At 44.6% G+C, this 17,476-nt stretch overlaps 1 protein-coding gene across 1 annotated transcript in view; it reads right to left on the bottom strand.

Annotated features, from left to right (window-relative positions):
- SYNE1 (spectrin repeat containing nuclear envelope protein 1) overlaps window positions 1-17,476 on the bottom strand; it is a 2,319,318-nt gene that overhangs the window by 1,836,383 nt on the left and 465,459 nt on the right. The window contains exons 7-8 of the mRNA XM_086926873.1: window positions 15,370-15,462; window positions 10,665-10,834 (exon numbers count right to left, since the gene is read on the bottom strand). Of these exons, the coding sequence (XP_086782999.1) occupies window positions 10,665-10,834; window positions 15,370-15,462 (263 nt within the window). The remainder of the gene's footprint in view (window positions 1-10,664; window positions 10,835-15,369; window positions 15,463-17,476) is intronic.

Genomic DNA, 17,476 nt, shown 5'->3' with positions numbered 1-17,476 from the left:
CAGATAGTACTTCTCAAAGTCCGGCACAGCGAGCCCCCCTTCGTCCTTCGGCCTCATCAGGGTATTGAGGGCCACCCGCCGCCGGCCCGTGCCCCAAAGGAACCCGATCACCATAGAACGCAAGCGGCGAATCGTAGCCGGTGGTACCCAGATCGGCAAAGTCCGAAAGTAATACAATAGTCGGGGGAGCGCCACCATCTTGAGCAGGGCAATGCGTCCTGCCACGGAGAGCGGCAGCGTGGCCCAAAAATCCATGCTGCCTCGGAGTGCTCGCATGCAACGGGCAATGTTTCCGTCTAGGAGGTCGGGCTGGTCGTGGTACACAAATACCCCAAGGTATTTAAAGCAGTCGGGTTCCCATCTGATCTCTCTACTTAGCGCCGGATTGGGGACACCCCTACGCATCGGGAAGAGGCAGGTCTTAGACCAGTTCACTCGTAGGCCTGAGACTTCCCCGAACTCCGTTAGCGCTAATTCTGCTCCCCGTAATGCGTCGATCGGATCTTCCAGGAAGAGCAACAGGTCGTCCGCATAGAGCGAAACGTAATGCGGGCCCGCCGCTGTCCATAAGCCCGTATAGTGGGCTCCCGAGCGAAGATGCATCGCTAGTGGCTCCACCGCTAGTGCAAAAAGAAGCGGGGATAAGGAGCACCCTTGCCGTGTGCCACGCTCCACCGGATAACGCGATGAAATCAAAGGGCCCGATCTAACCCTGGCTGAAGCAGACGCGTAAAGAACTGCTGTCCATTTAACAAATCCCTCCCCAAGGCCGAATTTCCGCAATACCACGTCCAAATAGTCCCATTCTAGGCTATCGAACGCCTTCTCCAGGTCCACCGACAAAACTACCGGGGACGGGGCATCCACGAACGGTTCCCCAAGCAAGCGAAACAACCGTCGGATGTTCATGGTCGTATTTCGCCGTGGGATGAAACCGGCTTGGTCCTCGTGTACTAGGGAACCCATGTGTCCCAACAGCCTCGAGGCCAAGATGCTGCTCAATATCTTGTAGTCCACCGTCAACATTGAGAGGGGACGGTAGGACCCCGGGTCAGACGAGTCTCGGCCCGGCTTGAGGAGAGGAACCACCAACGCCTCACACATCGAGCCGGGGAGGCGACCCAGCCTCTTCGCCTCTCTGTAGACCACCAGTAAACGAGGGGCCAGAAGGTCAGCATAAGCTGCATAGAACTCCACCGGCAGGCCATCCAGGCCCGGGGTCTTGTTCCTCGCCATCCGTTTGATGGCCCCGCGGATCTCCCCCAAGCCTATGTCAGATCCCAGGGCGTCTGCCACTTCTCGTTCCACTGTGCGGAGCTCCAGCGGGCGAAGATAGTTAACAAGCCGGTCCGGGTCGCGCGCGGAGCGACTGCGATATAAACATTCGTAATAATGCCGGAAGCAAGTAAGAATCTCCGGTTGGGTGCACACCTCGGTCCCATCCGCCCCACGCATCCTAGTCGTCGTTTGGGACTGGCGCGTAGGGTTGGCCAACCACGCCAGTAATGCGCTTGATCTGTCGCCCTCCGCTATAGATCGGACCGTGTAGGCCTTGTAATCGAAACAGCGGAGCCGCTCGACTTCCACCGCCACCTTCTCCCTCGCCTCTACCGTTCGTGTCTGCAATTCCGGGTGTCCGGGTCGGCTAATTTCGAGCTCGCGAAGCGTTCGGTCCGCTGCGTCTAAATCAGCCAGGATAACACGCCGCATGCCCACCCTCTTAGAGATACAGTACCCCCTCACCACCACCTTGAAAGCGTCCCATTCGAACGCCCTAGTACTCGCGGAACCGCCGTTGGATGCAAAATAATCCGTGATTCTCTCCCCTAGGTCTGCCTTGAAGACACTGTCCTCGAGGATCTCGGGGCGCATCTTCCAGGTGGGTACCGCTGGCGTCCCAGGGAACCAGCGAATGTCCAGTAGGAGGGGGTTATGGTCCGAAATGGTCCGCGATAAATACTCCGATCGGACCGCTGCCGAGACTAATTCGGACGAACCAAGAAAGCCATCCAGTCTGACATGCAGCTCATGAAGGCTCGAAAAGAACGAATAATCCCTAGACGCGGGGTGATGCGCCCTCCAGATGTCCGTCAAACCCCAGCGGGTCTGCCAATCTTGACGGCCCTTAGCCACCCGCCGGACCGGGGAGTCGGGGAGCGGGGGATGCGAGCGGTCCATGTCTACATCTACCACGGAGTTAAAGTCTCCCCCCAGCAGGAGGGGACCGGTGAAAAGGTGGGCCAACGAGCCCGATAACCCGGATAGGAAGGCAGTCTGATCCATATTAGGGGAATACACACAACAAACATTCAAGTCCCTCCCTCCTAGCGTGCCTGATATGGCCACGAAGCGCCCCTCCGGGTCCAACACTGTCCTCGTGACTTGAAAGGGGACTCCTGCCCTGATCCAAATTAGCGCCCCCCTGGCATAAGCAGAGTACGCCGTGGAGAAGACCTGCCCTCGCCACCTACGCTGAAGCGCCGCCCCTTCCGCCTTGTTCAGATGCGTTTCCTGCAGCAGCGCCATTTGCACTCCCCTACGCACTAAATAAGCGTGGACCTTGTGACGCCTAGCCATAGTGTGAAGCCCCCTCACGTTCCAAGTAATACATTTCAAGTTAGCAACATCAGCCATTGTCCCAAAGTGTCCTTGCACAGTCCCCCCGTCCGGGTCCCCACAAAGAAAAAACATCATTCCTCCCAGCGCTGTCGGCGGCCATTTTCCCCAACCAGAACCAAACCCCCCAAAACCCAACAAAACCCCCACCCAACCACCCCAGAACAGGACCCAAACTGCACCATCTAGATCCCATCCAAACTTCTACGGAGAACAACCCCAAAAACCCCACTAGCCCTACGGTTGCCACCGTAGGAAGGCCTTATGGGCCAGGTGCGGGCTGAGCGGAGGCAATGGGCCCTCGTCGCCCAGGCTACTAGGACTATCATAAGCCCCCCCGTATCAAAATCTTTCGGGGCAAGAGTAGAAGCCTCCCGACCCTCCCTCTCCCTCTGTCAGCAATAAAGGACGGCAGCCGCCTCCCCCCTGCCGGGCCTCCACCCAAAACAAGGCAATCGATCCCATTACCCCTGTCCGTCCAGAAGGTCCTCCACCGATTTCGGTGTGATCACCGGTGTGTGGGTACTGTCTGCCACTGAGTCTTCCGAGTCCGATGGTGCCCCTCGAGCACCCGGGTTTTCTTCCTCCTCTTCGATGACTTCGCCCCTTGCTCCCGACAGTTCCGACAGAACTTCCAACACTCCCCTCCGCTCAGATGATGTCTCCGCTGTCGAGGGTCCTCCTGTGCGGCCGCGGCGGTTCCTGTCCCTTTTAGATCGCCTCCTTTGTTCCGGCTCCTCCGCCTGATGGGTCGAGGCGCTATAACCATCCTTCCCTGTTCGGTACAGTTCGAGCCAGTCACAGGCCTCCTCCGGGGTGTCGAAGAACTGGGTTTTGTCGTCGACAATGACTCGGAGCCTCGCGGGAAATAGGAGTGAATATTGGATGCCTTCACTCCTGAGTTCACGCTTAACCGCCAGGAAGGAGAACCGCTTGCGCTGCGTCTCGTAGGTATAGTCAGGGAAGATATTCACCTGGCTGTTTGCAACCTGGAACGGGCCATTGTGTCTGGCGGCATTTAGGATCAGGTCTCTGTCCCGGAAATGGAGCAACCGCGCCACCACCGGCCTCGGGGCTCGTCCCTGTTGCGGGGGTCGCGCTGGAACTCTGTGGGCCCGTTCTAGAGTGTAAAAGGTGGACAGGCCCTCCGGGACCACCGTGTCTCGGAGCCAGGTCTCCAGGTAGCGCACCATATCGCCTTCCTCGACCTTTTCCGGCAGGCCCACTACCCGAATGTTATTCCTCCTGTTCCGGCCTTCCGCATCCTCCGCCCTCCGTTCGAGGGTCTCGATGCGGGACATGGCATCCTTTATCGTCGCAGCCAGGGTTCTCTGCGCCGGTTCTATAGTCCTCACCGTGCTCTCCACCTCCTTGACCCGGTCCGAGAGCTTGCCATGGTCTGCCCTAAGGAGGCCCAGGCCAGTCGCCACCTGGGCAATGTCCTGTTGTAGGGCCGACCGAGTTGCCTCTATGGCTTCCAGTACACGGTCGAATTGTTGCTGGAGTGGTGCGCCACCAGGTCTTTTAGGATCTCCATGTTCTTCCTTGTCCTGGGCCTCAGAGTCCGAGGTGGCCTGGCTGGATCCCTTGGCTCCTCTAGGTTTCCCCATGCTGCCAGGGGCTCTCCGCGAAGGTCCCGGAGTAGTCGCCTCCGTGTGCAAGTGTCCAGCACGTTTTTCCCGGGATTCCGCTCTCCAGTCCGGAATGGGCGATCTCCTTCTCCAGAGCCTGTGGAGACTCCGCCGCTTCGGCTCACGCCACCGCCACGGCGTCCGAGGGCACCGATAAGGGGGCGGAGATACCCGTCTCCGAGTCGGGCAGGCCCGTTCACCTACTATAGCTCTGGGGCACGGGCCACCAGCTCCCCCGGTTGTCCTGTGGCGCCCGAGCGTCGCGCCATCCATGTAGTTGGGGCGGCCAGGAACCCGCAGCCCGTTGCGGAGCCGCGGTGTCGACCACTGCCTAGAGCCGTGGGCACCCGCCCGGACGTCCAATCGAGTATGGTCCCGCTGTAGAGGGTCCGAACCAGCCAATGTCTAATGTCTAAAACAACTGAGGCTGGTGAAGCCGGGTGCCGGGCGACACCCGCGAGACCTCCTCAACTCCGCAGGTCCGATCAAGGGGACAAAGGGGTCCGGGCGCCATATTGGGTCGCACTCCGCCACTCCGCAAACTTCGGCATTTCTTCAAAGCCACCTCCGTCCAAACTCCACCAGGGCCCTCGGGAGGGTGTCGTCGCCTCGCTCAACCGAATGCGGGGTCTGGGGTGCCCCTCAGCCTCCGATATTCAGGATAAATCCAGGCTCAGTCCCGGAGCCGAGCTCTCAGGCGACCATCGCCATCGGCGCCCAAGCCACGCCCATCTTGAAGGTTTTTGCTGTTAGGAGAGCAAAATTCCTTTGGGTGTTAAAATGCAAAACACTTATTTTCTGACTACAACAACTCTCCATTCCCTTGAATTGATCTTCATAAAACTTGACATAAACAAAGCAGCAGACAAATGTCGGCCACATTTGTCAAATGTCGCAAAAGCGATTAGAAAGCCAAAACACACCTTAACAATGGATAGTGTATCTGAAAATTAACAAATTCACCATTGGCAACCGAATAATATAGCTCAGTGATAATCCAGAAATTATCATGTGGAGATGCAGCGGCGTGGTGTATAGCCAGGATGTTTTTAAAAGTGGAGGAATTAAGACCAATAAATCTAAAATAAAACTAATGACGCAAGATGCCACTACCTGGAGCCCTATAAAGGAAACAGTTTTCTCTGCACAGCAGGACTGAAAAGTAGAGAGTCTCAAATATCTGGGGCTAACTTTAACAGTGAACATCAACTAGAATTCTCACATGAAAAGCTTCACAGAAGAAAGATTATGCAGTATTAGGTGGTTCCTCAGTACAAATGCTACAAGTAAATATTTGAGATCTCAAACAACCAAGAATATGCTATAATGGTTTATTGATTTACACTATTTAGCCTCTTGGGAGATAGAAAGACGTAATGAATATAACATTAAGTGCTCTGGAAAAAGGTATTACTGATCTGCCAAAGAAAACTCCTTTTCTGAGAGCTGAGTGTAAATATTGTCACAGAGTTCCCAAGAGTGAAGATCATTATATTATATGTGACAGAAAAGAAGTGCCACATTGCCACACACTCTCAATGGCGAATGTATGCAGAATTTCACTTCCCTTTACGTAAAGTTCATCTATAAAAATTCAATGAACTAAGGCAGAGCAGCTGAATCTTCCACAACCATGTAACTATCCTCAAATTCATCATCATCATCGGCTGCTAAAGGAAAAGTACTAACAAAAGCGTAATTAAATAATTCCAAAAGGGGAGTGCATAGGCTAGCCAAAATTAAATATTTCCCCTAAAATTACATATTTGGAGGACTGCCCACATTTGACTAATCGTGGGAAAAGGAGATCACCTAACCTAGTCAGATTTAGTATTCTGCACATAACATGTGTATTTGGAAAGCGTGTGCCCACCCAAGGGTATCTTGGCACTGAATAACAGATGTTTATTGCAACTCAACGGTACGCAGAAGGATGAAAGGCTAAGTGGACCCGCCAGGATTTGAACATGTGCCCATGAGGTCGAGTACATGCCCCTACAGTGGACGCATTAGTTCACCAAGCCACCAGATCCATGGCTTAATTAGGGCAATAATGAAAGAATGCCCAATGCCAACTATATACAGTATCCCCAGGAAAGAAAAAATATTCCTTTTGGTTGATTGGATGGTGAGAGAGGCGTGAGAGACTGAAGCTATGTTCGATTATTATGCCTAATAAGCCTCAATATGGGGGGCTTTTCTGCCTGGCAGGTCAGCTTGGCAGATAATATAAGAGCAGATGGAATGTCTTGATTTACAGAGCAATATCTGAAGCCCCTCCTCCGGCACAAGGGTAAGTTATCAGACAGACGTACTATGGAAGGTGAAACTGAGGCAAATGAGGACAAAAATAAAAAAATAGAAAAACAGTATGCAGAAGGATGAAAGGCTGAGTGGACACGCCAGGATTTGAACATGTGACCATGAGGTCGAGTACATGCCCATACAGTGGCCACATTAGTCCACCAATCCACCAGACCCATGGCTTAATTAAAGCAATAATGAAAGAATTCCCAATGCCAACTATCTGAATGGGATGAAAAACAAACAATGTATCCTGTTCTGCTTATTTTGAAAACAGTACCAGGATCATCGAAATCTCTGTCAAGCCTAGATTTACATTAATTGGCCAATAGGTTAGATATCATTAAAAAAGCAATCCAGTGATAAAATAAAATCCTCTATGGAAAGAGAGTAGAATTCCTGCAAATATTATTATTATTATTATTATTAGTAGTAGTAGTAGTAGTAGTGGTAGTGGTAAACAACGATTAGGACAAAACTTTTTTCCTGCATGGAATCGCATTGTGATTCCGCATACCATTACTCCGCAAGTCAGAACGACTTGCGGGGAGGGGGGGGGGGGGATTGATTCAAAATCCAACACCTTTCCTAGTGTCTGCACAGACTGGAGTTGGAATAGTAAATTATACTATTCCAACATCCAGCGCCCCCTTCCGCAAGTCGTTCCAACTTGCGGAGTAATGGTATGCGGAATCACAACGCAGTCGTTGTAACGACCGCGTTGTGATTCCATGAGGAAAAAAGACTGCGGGAAAAAGACCTATATTCAGTAGTAGTAATACTACAATCTCCTTATTCGGTTAATTAAATACCCTTAAAAGTTATGAAACAGATACAATCTCATTAAAGGACATACAAATCAATTCACAAACTGATAAAACACAAAATATACAGTCTGTAAATCGTCAAAAAAGACAAAACAGGCACAATTACTGTATGTATCAGCGCCAATAAAATATAGTCGGTTAGTGTAAAAAGACTAAGGCCAAACCCCACAAATCTTGATGATGCTACTACAGAAAATAGTGTAAGATGTGGCTGTGTCATAGAATCTAGCTGTAGTTGAGGAGAAAAGCGCAAGGGAAACACAACCAAGAGATAAGGCTAATCGAATTTAGGTAGGACTGAGAAAACACAGACAACTGGAAAACCTACTACAAATAAAGAAATGAGCTTTTTCTTGCAGTTAACTTACAACTACTTTTGTTTTCTCTCCCCAACTCAATAACTGTTTTCCTGCGGTCTTGCTTTTTAAACTTTTTTTAATATAAATTGGTAAGATTAAACTGTTGACACATAAGCATCACAATACAGTAGAAAGAGCAGCAATTACACAAGTCAGAGACTCCCAAGTAGTACATCATAATTATGAAAAGCGCCAACCAAAATTCTATACCAATTATGCTGTCAGACAAATTCGACACTTCCATAAAACCAGCCCTGTCCTCATGGACCACCTTTTCCTGTTGTGTACCCCAGTCTAATCCTCATCGCTTAAAACCTTTAATGAATATGTGACAATCGGAAATGTATTTTCAATCTCTATTTATTTAGATACATTTTTCCATAGTGTTGCTGCATGAAAAAAGTGTTAGTATTCTCCATTTGATTTATTCTACTGATTTGTGAAGGACTGGATTGTGACAAAGAGATACTTTATATCACTTGATCCTATGAAGATGCAAGTTATAGGTCAAGGCTTTTGAAGACGGATGTATGACATCACAACGCATGCTTTTACTCCGCATGCCATTACAACGCAGTATTACAACGCAAATCGTTACAACGACTTGCGTTGGGGAGCGCTGGATAGTGGAATAGTTTAATTTTCTATTCCAACTTCAGTCCCCGTGGATAGTAGGGAAGGTGTTGGATAGAAAATTAAACTATTCCCTATCCTACAGCGCCCTCCAGCGCAAGTTGTTGTAACGACTTGCGTTGTAATAGCTGCGTCGTAATGGTAGTGTGGAGTAAAAGTTGCATTGTAAAGGATGCTTCCCTTTGAAGACTGGACAGAGGCTCTAGAGCAGGGGTCCCCAAACCGGTCCTGGAGGGCCGGATCCATGCCAGATTTTTTGGATCTCCCCAATGAGATACATGTAGTAATTTTAAAAATCTGGCATGGATCCGGCCCTCCAGGACCGGTTTGGAGACCCCTGCTCTAGAGAAACGATCAGGTCAGAGTATTATACCAGTGAAAGTTCAATGTTCACAGATCGGGCAAAATATAGTCTTTGTAAAGCTAAAGGTGCGAAGCGTAGTCCCAAGTGTATCTAAGAGGAAGGACAGGCCCCTCTAAAAGGATTATTTTCATGTTTATTTTGAAAGATGTTTAACTTGATTTCTCAGAACGGGGCTTAGCAAGTTTTCTAAGTAGAGATTTAAATGTACACCCATCTTGAGACCTCAAATATATATGGTTTGAGCTATGTTTACTAGATATGTGGTTGTTTCTGGGCATGTAAGGCAAAGTTATTTTTTATAGGTAATCAAGACTAAATCCCTAAAACTGTGCAGAGTAGTTTGCACATTATCCACTTGGGCTCCAGAAGGAGATGGAGCTCTTTTAAATGCTGGGTTGATGATAAAAGTCCACCTTTGGTTGAGGGAAGAGCCGCACTGCTTGATTCTGATGCAAATAAAGGGATGACTGCTAAGATAATAAAGTATTAAAATATATTTTTTTAATTTCTCATAATGAGAACGCATTTCACAGTTCTTCGCTCACAGCTGCTGCGCCCTCTCTAATATGCACTTCTATATAAATTAAGTTACAATGGAGAGAAATCCAAAACCATGAACAAATCCTCCTACTGTGCTGGCCCACTAGCTGGAGCTCACTATTTTCCCATTTTCAAGAAGTGTACAGTCTCCCATACTTCCATAAAACGCAAGGACCTTCCTTTTTAAATTTAATGCATATCCAACAACATTGACTCTTGTAGTCTACATGTTTTCAGTATTGATGCTCATTTGCTTCTCTCATGAGGGGCTCATAAGTGCTTCTTTGTTCCAGTGACTGTGACTATACTATGTGAATACTACACAAATAAATACAATTCTCCTATTTCTAAACAGGTGAACAGTATTTGATGAGAAAAATATTGCATTGCATCCACTCTAGGTGTCCACATTCGGTCTTCATTCTTCTCTTTTTAACATGTTTTCTAGGAGACATATTCTTCAGCATGACATGGGTTGAAATTGGAATATCCTTGTATGCCGGAGTGAAACCCTACATAATCAGAGACACCGCAGAAAAGCTCTGTGGGTCCGATTCACAGAACTGACTTAAGAAAAAATCCTAAACTTACTACCACTTTGGTATTTACAGAAGGCACTTACTCATTTTGGTATTCACAGAAGGCACTTACTCATTTCGGTATTCACAGAAGTTAGGAGGCTTAACTTTAGGACTCCTAAATGCCTTCTGTAAATACCGAAAGAATTAAAGTTAGGATTTTTCTCAGTTTATGAGTAGTAAAGTTAGGACTCCCAACTTTAGGACTCCTAAATGACTTCTGTGAATACCGAAAGTCTTAACGTTAGGATTTTTTGCAGTTTAGGAGTAGTAAAGTTAGGACTCCTAAGAGAAAAATCCTAACTTTAAGACTTTCGGCATTCACAGAAGGCATTTAGGAGTCCTAAAGTTAGGACTCCTAAATTCTGTGAATACCGAAATGAGTAAGTGCCTTCTGTGAATACCAAAATGAGTAAGTGCCTTCTGTGAATACCAAAATGGTGGTAAGTTTAGGATATTGTCTTAAGTCAGTTCTGTGAATCGGGTCCTGTGACACTACTGTGTTTGGCAGGTATCTAAATATGGTCTTTATTGAACAAGCTTCACACTTTGAATATTATGCTAACGTTTATGGAATAGTGTGGCTACAAATCTAGGTCTGGTAATATCTTAATAGAGGCTGTTCACTACTTGCATAAAGAGAAAATTATCAGTGTCGTCAAATGATCCATGGAAATACAAAACATTCATTTGTGATCATGAGTACTTGTTTTTTTCCATTGAATTTCTACTGTGAATTGTAAGTGTGAATTCAACAAAGGTTTTCTTAGATGCCCAGGTACAATATATAGGTCTTTCTGTTGTTTACTTACTTTGCTGCTGTATACTGCACCCACTTCAATAAGGCTTTCTTAGCACCTCCTGTCATTACTTTTCGTTTAGTGGGTGGACTTGTAGTTTCAGAGCTGACCACACTGTCCACTGAAGAAGTGCTACTGGACAGAGACTGCAGCTGTGGGAGGTTGCTTGTCAATTCTTCAATCTAAGGGATAGAGAAAATGAACAACTAATGAATATAGGGCAGTGTGACTGAGTGTCGGACATGATGTCTGAATAAAACAACTCATGTGAGATATATCAATTTAGAGAAAAAAACTGGAAGTGTAAGATTCTTTGTGGGGAAAAAAGAAACTATAAATCACCGGGAAATTACAAAAAACGTGTTTGAAAACTGACTTCTATACACCCCTCATCAATCCAATCATGTAAATTATTTAGAAACTCTATTTCGTAAAAGTTAGAAGTTGTTTGTGGGAGCCTTAATAAAGGTGGGCTAACTCTGCTTACCTTCATCAAAATGTATATCAGCTCGAGGAGTTACAAACATTGAAAGCTCTTCATCTGCAATTACTAAGGTACAGTTGTTGATATGGTGTAGCCACTATAGCAGGTAGTTTGTTTCATTTAACAGAGCTAATTTTACCTTTCATAATGTAGTAAGCTCTCCATGGACAAGTTTGGTGTTGGGACTCACATATACTGTTAGTTTTGTCCTGCTAAAGCACTATTAAATAAGCTGCTAACATTGCTTAGTCTCCAGCCATAGACAGTAAACCTTTTGGTGCTGAATTATCTACAATTGCTAACTTGCTTTACTCTAATGTGCAAGTATTAGGGTAACCAATTTACTAGGAACCCTGAGTCCTTATGTTTAAAAAGGCTTTGCATAGAATGTGCACCTATCTTGTCATATCGCTTTATTACACTTTCTTGCTTCAATTAAATAAATTGTTTCTTTGGTCTCCAAAAGACTGTGTCAAGCCAGCCTAACGTTGTTATCAACGGTTTGGAAAAGGAATGCTTTGACATCGCAATTTACTCTCCTGGATTCATGAGCATTGACAACTTTAAAGGCATGTCCTCTTTTTAAACTTTTTGTATAACTGGACAACTCCTTCAATCATTGGGTAGCTTCCTGCTGAACATTTTGACACTTTGTTGCCAGACCTAACTCTTCCCATTAAATTCTATTCCTAGTGCTTAAATGCAATGAAATATCATCAGAGCACTAATTTACACTAATGCCTTTAGATTGGTTCAACCTTTTTAGTGTAAAGTTGGGAGGAGCCGCTCTCTCACTACCCAATGTGCTTTATCAAGAGTGGACCAGAATTGATTAGCAATCAATATTGCTGCATTTAAGCAACCAAATCAAAACAATCCAATCAAGTTATCTTTAAAAAGCATGACTTATTAAATAATGCCCGCCATATTCTAATTCCAACTGAGGAGGTCAAGGGGCTGTCACTCCAAAGATATGCTTGGCCTGCAGGCTCACTTACCCCCAGGTTTATTGCTTGGAACCATGATTGTAGCCACATAAAAGGTGTCTAATTTTATCTAATGAAATTAAACAGCACACTAGGTGGTAGGAAATATAATGCATTCTTTACACCTTACACTGGAAGTGTGTACAATTGAATACCAGTGGCTATTAGTTTATACAGATTGAAAGCTTAAATGCTCTCCTTATCAGAGTAAATTTGCTCAATTTTACTATCTTTAAAACAAAAAGGTAAGAAAAATCATGCAGTGCATGGATGTCTGTATTGATTTTTAAATTTGAATTGATGCTTAGATCACTGGAGCTTCATAATTTGAAACGTATTTGAGTAACAAAGCAGCTATAAACAAAATAAATAGCAAGATATGATATCTTTTAACAACATATTTTCTGCAAGGGCAATTGCTTTATTAAAATATTGTATTGTTGTGGTAATTTACATTGAATTCATTTGTGTAGAATAAGAGTTTTCATGTTATGAAATCCAAGGGTCCTTAATGATCTGAATAATTACCAGTTTGACCATTTATGCCTTACATTTAGCTTTTATTCAGCCTCGCTATCCAAGTACACAAATGAAGACAAAATGAAGACCATGAAGGTGAATGTCCAAATGTGTTACATCTCACATCTTATGGCTTAGTTACACCGTAAGATTACCACTTTCATGTACAAGATAAAGTTGCTAAACAGATTGTACAATAAACAAGTAGATCATGGGTATTTCAGATAGAGATCTGAAAATTGACCCTTGCCACAACAGTTAGGAGGAGTGTTTTGAATATTTAGAATACAGCAAGTGATGTTCTGGTTAAGCACACGGCAGTAAATCTATTTCCAAAGGAAAGTTACGTTTTAAATGTATGTTTAGGACTGAATTTACAATTTTTACATCTGCTAGGAAATCACACATCCTATTTAAAAATGTGGAGATCTCCTCCATGAGTATGGAGATCACTGCAGTTGATCATCCTGCGCAGGTTGTCAAAAGTGGAAATGTCAAGGCAATGTGGGAATAAGAGCCTGATAGACAAGTCACCTGACCTTCCAAGGCGTACACTTTGAAACCTGCATCTGACACAGCTTTCCTGGCATATTCATCAGAATGTTGGTGAACGGCACAAATGAGGAAAATTATTTTCAGGCAGAAACGGAGATCTCCGGCCACACTTTTTGAATTTTATTTGTGAATCGGATCTTAAACAATTTATCCAGATAAATTCCTAATTTGTTTTTAATACTTGTGAATGCAGAACACATTATATCATCAAGTGTGAAGACATCAGCGCAGGTAAGAACGGTCCATTATGTTTATTATCAATGTTGCTACAATTGGTTTGCAAAAGAACATGAACAGGATACTACTTTTTCATGCACCCACAGCACTCTCTATTAAGTCAAGGTTAGTCTGTCCATCTAAAATGAATTTGAAAGATCCCATCCTACACAGCTAATTGCACCCATAAAAGTAGTTACCAAATCACATAAAATATCTGCCACTGCTGCTAAATGCCAAGGAGCAGACACACTATGTTGCGATGCCACAGCCTTCTTGAGCCTTTGTATATCATTACAATCGTATGGAGTGCTGCTTGGAGAATCACTTTAACAGTGGACAATGGCTTCTTTGCTATCTGATTCTGAAAAACTGATGCTTCTACATGATGTGTGTAGCATTTATTAGCCACTCCCATTTAGACACCTAGTATCACACTTCTCTTCTATTTCCTCACAATATTGAGGTGCCTTTAAGCTGTTATGCTGCTTTATGCTACAGCCCTTTTGTATAATTTAATTCTAAAGAACTGAGTAGCTATCATTAGTGCAGCAGGCATATTGATACCCAGGTCCAGGGATATGATAACTAAACCCGAATTATGACTGCCAAAAGCTACCCAAGTGAGGACCCGTTTTTCTTGTTTGCATTAGAGCCGATTGTACACTTTTTTGGCTGATTTGGCTAGAAAAAACACTATGCTTCCTCACTGCATGTTTTACACTGCTGAGGCTAAGATGAGAGTGAACACATTTGTAAAATGCACAGGTACATATTTACTATTCTTGAGAACCAGTACATCTTCCTTCAGTAGCAGACAAATACATGCAGTGCTTTATTTCAAGGACACTGTTTAAGGAGATGCTAAAAAGAGTTGTAGTTCTCTTCTAGCCAGATACATAAAGGATAGTCTATAGAAGACCCTTGAATGTCTTCTTTCTGAAGTGCACATTTTAAAAAAGATGGACCAACAGCAGGCGTAGAATTGCTGATCTCAGCAGCACTGATGGTGTATGCCTCACATTCCTTTCAGACAGTTTATTAAGCCCCTGACCAGTCAAATGCGTTGGATGATACGAAAGCTATCTTCAAATTAACATATCCAATTGTATGCACAGAAAAATGCAGATGCTTTACAAGGTTTTCATTATTTGAAAAGTAAGGGGCTGATTCACAAAGATTTTACAATTATTATGTGTGACTGACTCTTCTGGAAGTCTGCTTATTTCTGAGTTGCAAAAACAACAAGGTAATGGATGTAATGCTTGAATCTCTCCCAGCCACTGGCAATCACTTGGGGCTGCTCGCAATCCAACATTTTTTGCCCACCATGCCACCTCAGTTTGGACCCAGCCATATGCAAATCAGTCTTGACCCTGCTCTTCATGGGCACACCCAGCCAGAACTGCCAGGCCAGGTCCTCCCTGAAGCGGAACACAAGCAACTTAGAACCGGCTTTGCCCCCAGTTAGGGCTCTTCAGCAAGGTAAATCAGGGGTACTCTTGGCTTACTCCTATAAATCAGGGGTAAGCCAGGAGCAATACAACAGTAAGTCACAGCTGTATTTTTGTGAATCACTTCCTATGTATACATAAAAAGAGTGAACAAATGTGTACAGCATTACCATACTGGTGATCGGTTTCAGTTAATTTAATATTTTCACAATAATTAAAAAATACATAAACAGTGACAAGGCGTTACATGCAATTCTTTATTAGCAAATCATAAATACTTGTGTATCGAAAAATAATTACAGTATTTATAGAGTGTCTACATGTACCATCAATCAATGAGCACAGTGGAGGATTTAGTGTTTTCCAAGAGACTTACACTACAAAATACTGTAGATGTTTTATTTTCCACAGTTCGTCACCTCTCATGCAAAGGGCCACATCAACCAACATGATCTACCTCCATAAAACTGGTGCACACTACTAAATATGAATAACTATTTTACCTGAAAATACAGAATTATGGTCCACATTAAGCCAAGCACAATTGAGGGTCTGCCATCAGCAATATCGGTCGAGTTAATGTTGACCAGTTTTATCTGAAAGAAAGAAAATTATAAGTGGTTTGTTTCAATGTTCCTCAGATTCTACATACACAGTTGGAATGCCTTCACATTTACAAAAACACTAGTTTTAAATAATGAAAGTTGTAAATCATAACAACATTTTGTTTTCAGGTTGAGTCCCAAGCATCAATACATATAACAGACATATGACTACAAGTAATGCATTTTTAGCAACCCACTAAATAAGTATGGAATGGATATCTACAAAAATCATAGATTTACAGTTCTATTTATGATCCACCTTGCGTTCGCTAGTGGACTACCCACATGGTGGACAATCCACTACTGAACCTTTTATTTTGTACATGGGGAAAATATTCTTCTCAAGCTCACTGTTGATTTATACATGTTTGGCCATACTACTCTGCTACACTCTTCACTCTTTGCACCATGTGTTCACTACTAGACTCTTTTTCAACCTAGCTCTATGACTGCTAGTTCTCCGCAAACGTTTTAACCTGTTGTCCCATAGGAGTTAGTCCTGATTCCACATCCTACCCTCTTAATAGCCTCATGACTTGAGTGACATCAATGCATTGTTTTATTTATCATACTATCTCTGTGCATGTCTTCACATTGCCGTATGTATGACCACTGTGGTTATGCTTGTACCATCTTGTCTTCATTGCAAACCAGCACTCAATTGTGTTCTGCTCACTTATGCTGAACTCAGCCATAATAGAAATAATCTATTTCCAGTCATCTACTGCACCTGCACTGTGTCTACTCCACCTATGTCCCTCAATAACTTCACGATAACCTCATTGGCTGAAAGCCTTGGGGATCTCTTTAGCTCAGGGAATTGGCATGAGCCATGTAGCTTAACCACAGCAACTGTAGATACTTCTCAACTCACAAAAGATCACCTCTTCCTATCTTATTTATTTACTTTATTTTCAGAGTTTTGTATAAGCGCAAACGAGATCCTTGACAGATATCAGAGCGCTTCACATACATATGAGAAGAGGACAATAGGGGGGAGAATGTCATAAGACAATTTGTGCATGGTAGATGATGCAGACAGAGTAATACAAGGGGGAGACAAACAGGCGAACTGCGTTAGCAGAGTTTATGTTCATGTAAATTTAGCCAGGGGGATCACTTTGACTTCTTTTTTGAAGGATGCCGTGGATGAGATAAGTCTGGTTTCTGGGGGGAGGGCGTTCCAGATCCTGGGGGCCATCCCTGAAAAGGAGCGCTTGTATGTTTTTTTCTTGTGGAATCTTTGCGGTTTCAAAAGGAGAGTTTCTGCGCTTCTTGTGGCTCTAGAGCCTCCAGAAATTGTCAATTTCTGGGCGATGTAACTGGGCGAGCTGTGGTGTAAAGCCTTGTGAGTAATGCAGGCGATTTTCATATGTATTCTAGCTTTTAACGGAAGCCAATTCAGCGATTTTAAGTCAGGAGAGATGTGAGAGCGTTTTTTGGATCCTGTTATGAGCCTTGCTGCAGCATTGATAGAGGCTCTTAATGGAGCAGTTGTTGAGAGGGGGAGGCCACAGAGGGCGGTACTTCCATAGTCAATCCTAGGGATAACTAGCGCTTGGACTGCAGTTCTGAAATTGTTGGCTGGGAGGAAGGGTTTCAGTTTCCTCAAGGTATTGATTTGGAAATTTGCTCCCTTGGTTGCATTACTGATATGTCGTTGCATATTCAGATTGGAGTCGAGGGTAATACCTAAGGATTTAGCTGAGTCTACAAGGGTAGGTTGGACGTTGAGTGCAGTGAGGTGTTTCAGCCAATCCTTGACGATGGGGATTTTGGAAGGGGGTGCGATTAAGAGGAATTCTGTTTTTAGAGCATTAAGTTTCAGATGGTTCTCAGCAAGCCAGGTCTGTGTGTCCTTAAGTGTAGAGTTGAGTAGTTTGATGTCTTCAGGGGATTGTAGTTTGAGGTAGAGTTGGGTATCATCCGCATACATGTGGAATTGCACATTAGATGCATGAAGCAGTATGGTGAGTGGCTCCATGATTAGGTTGAACAGGGTTGG

The sequence above is a fragment of the Lissotriton vulgaris genome, chromosome 6, assembly GCF_964263255.1.
Source record: "Lissotriton vulgaris chromosome 6, aLisVul1.2, whole genome shotgun sequence".
Taxonomy (NCBI): domain Eukaryota; kingdom Metazoa; phylum Chordata; class Amphibia; order Caudata; family Salamandridae; genus Lissotriton; species Lissotriton vulgaris.
The sequence above is the reverse complement of the archived record's forward strand: the minus strand, read 5'-3'. Positions and strand labels throughout refer to the sequence as shown.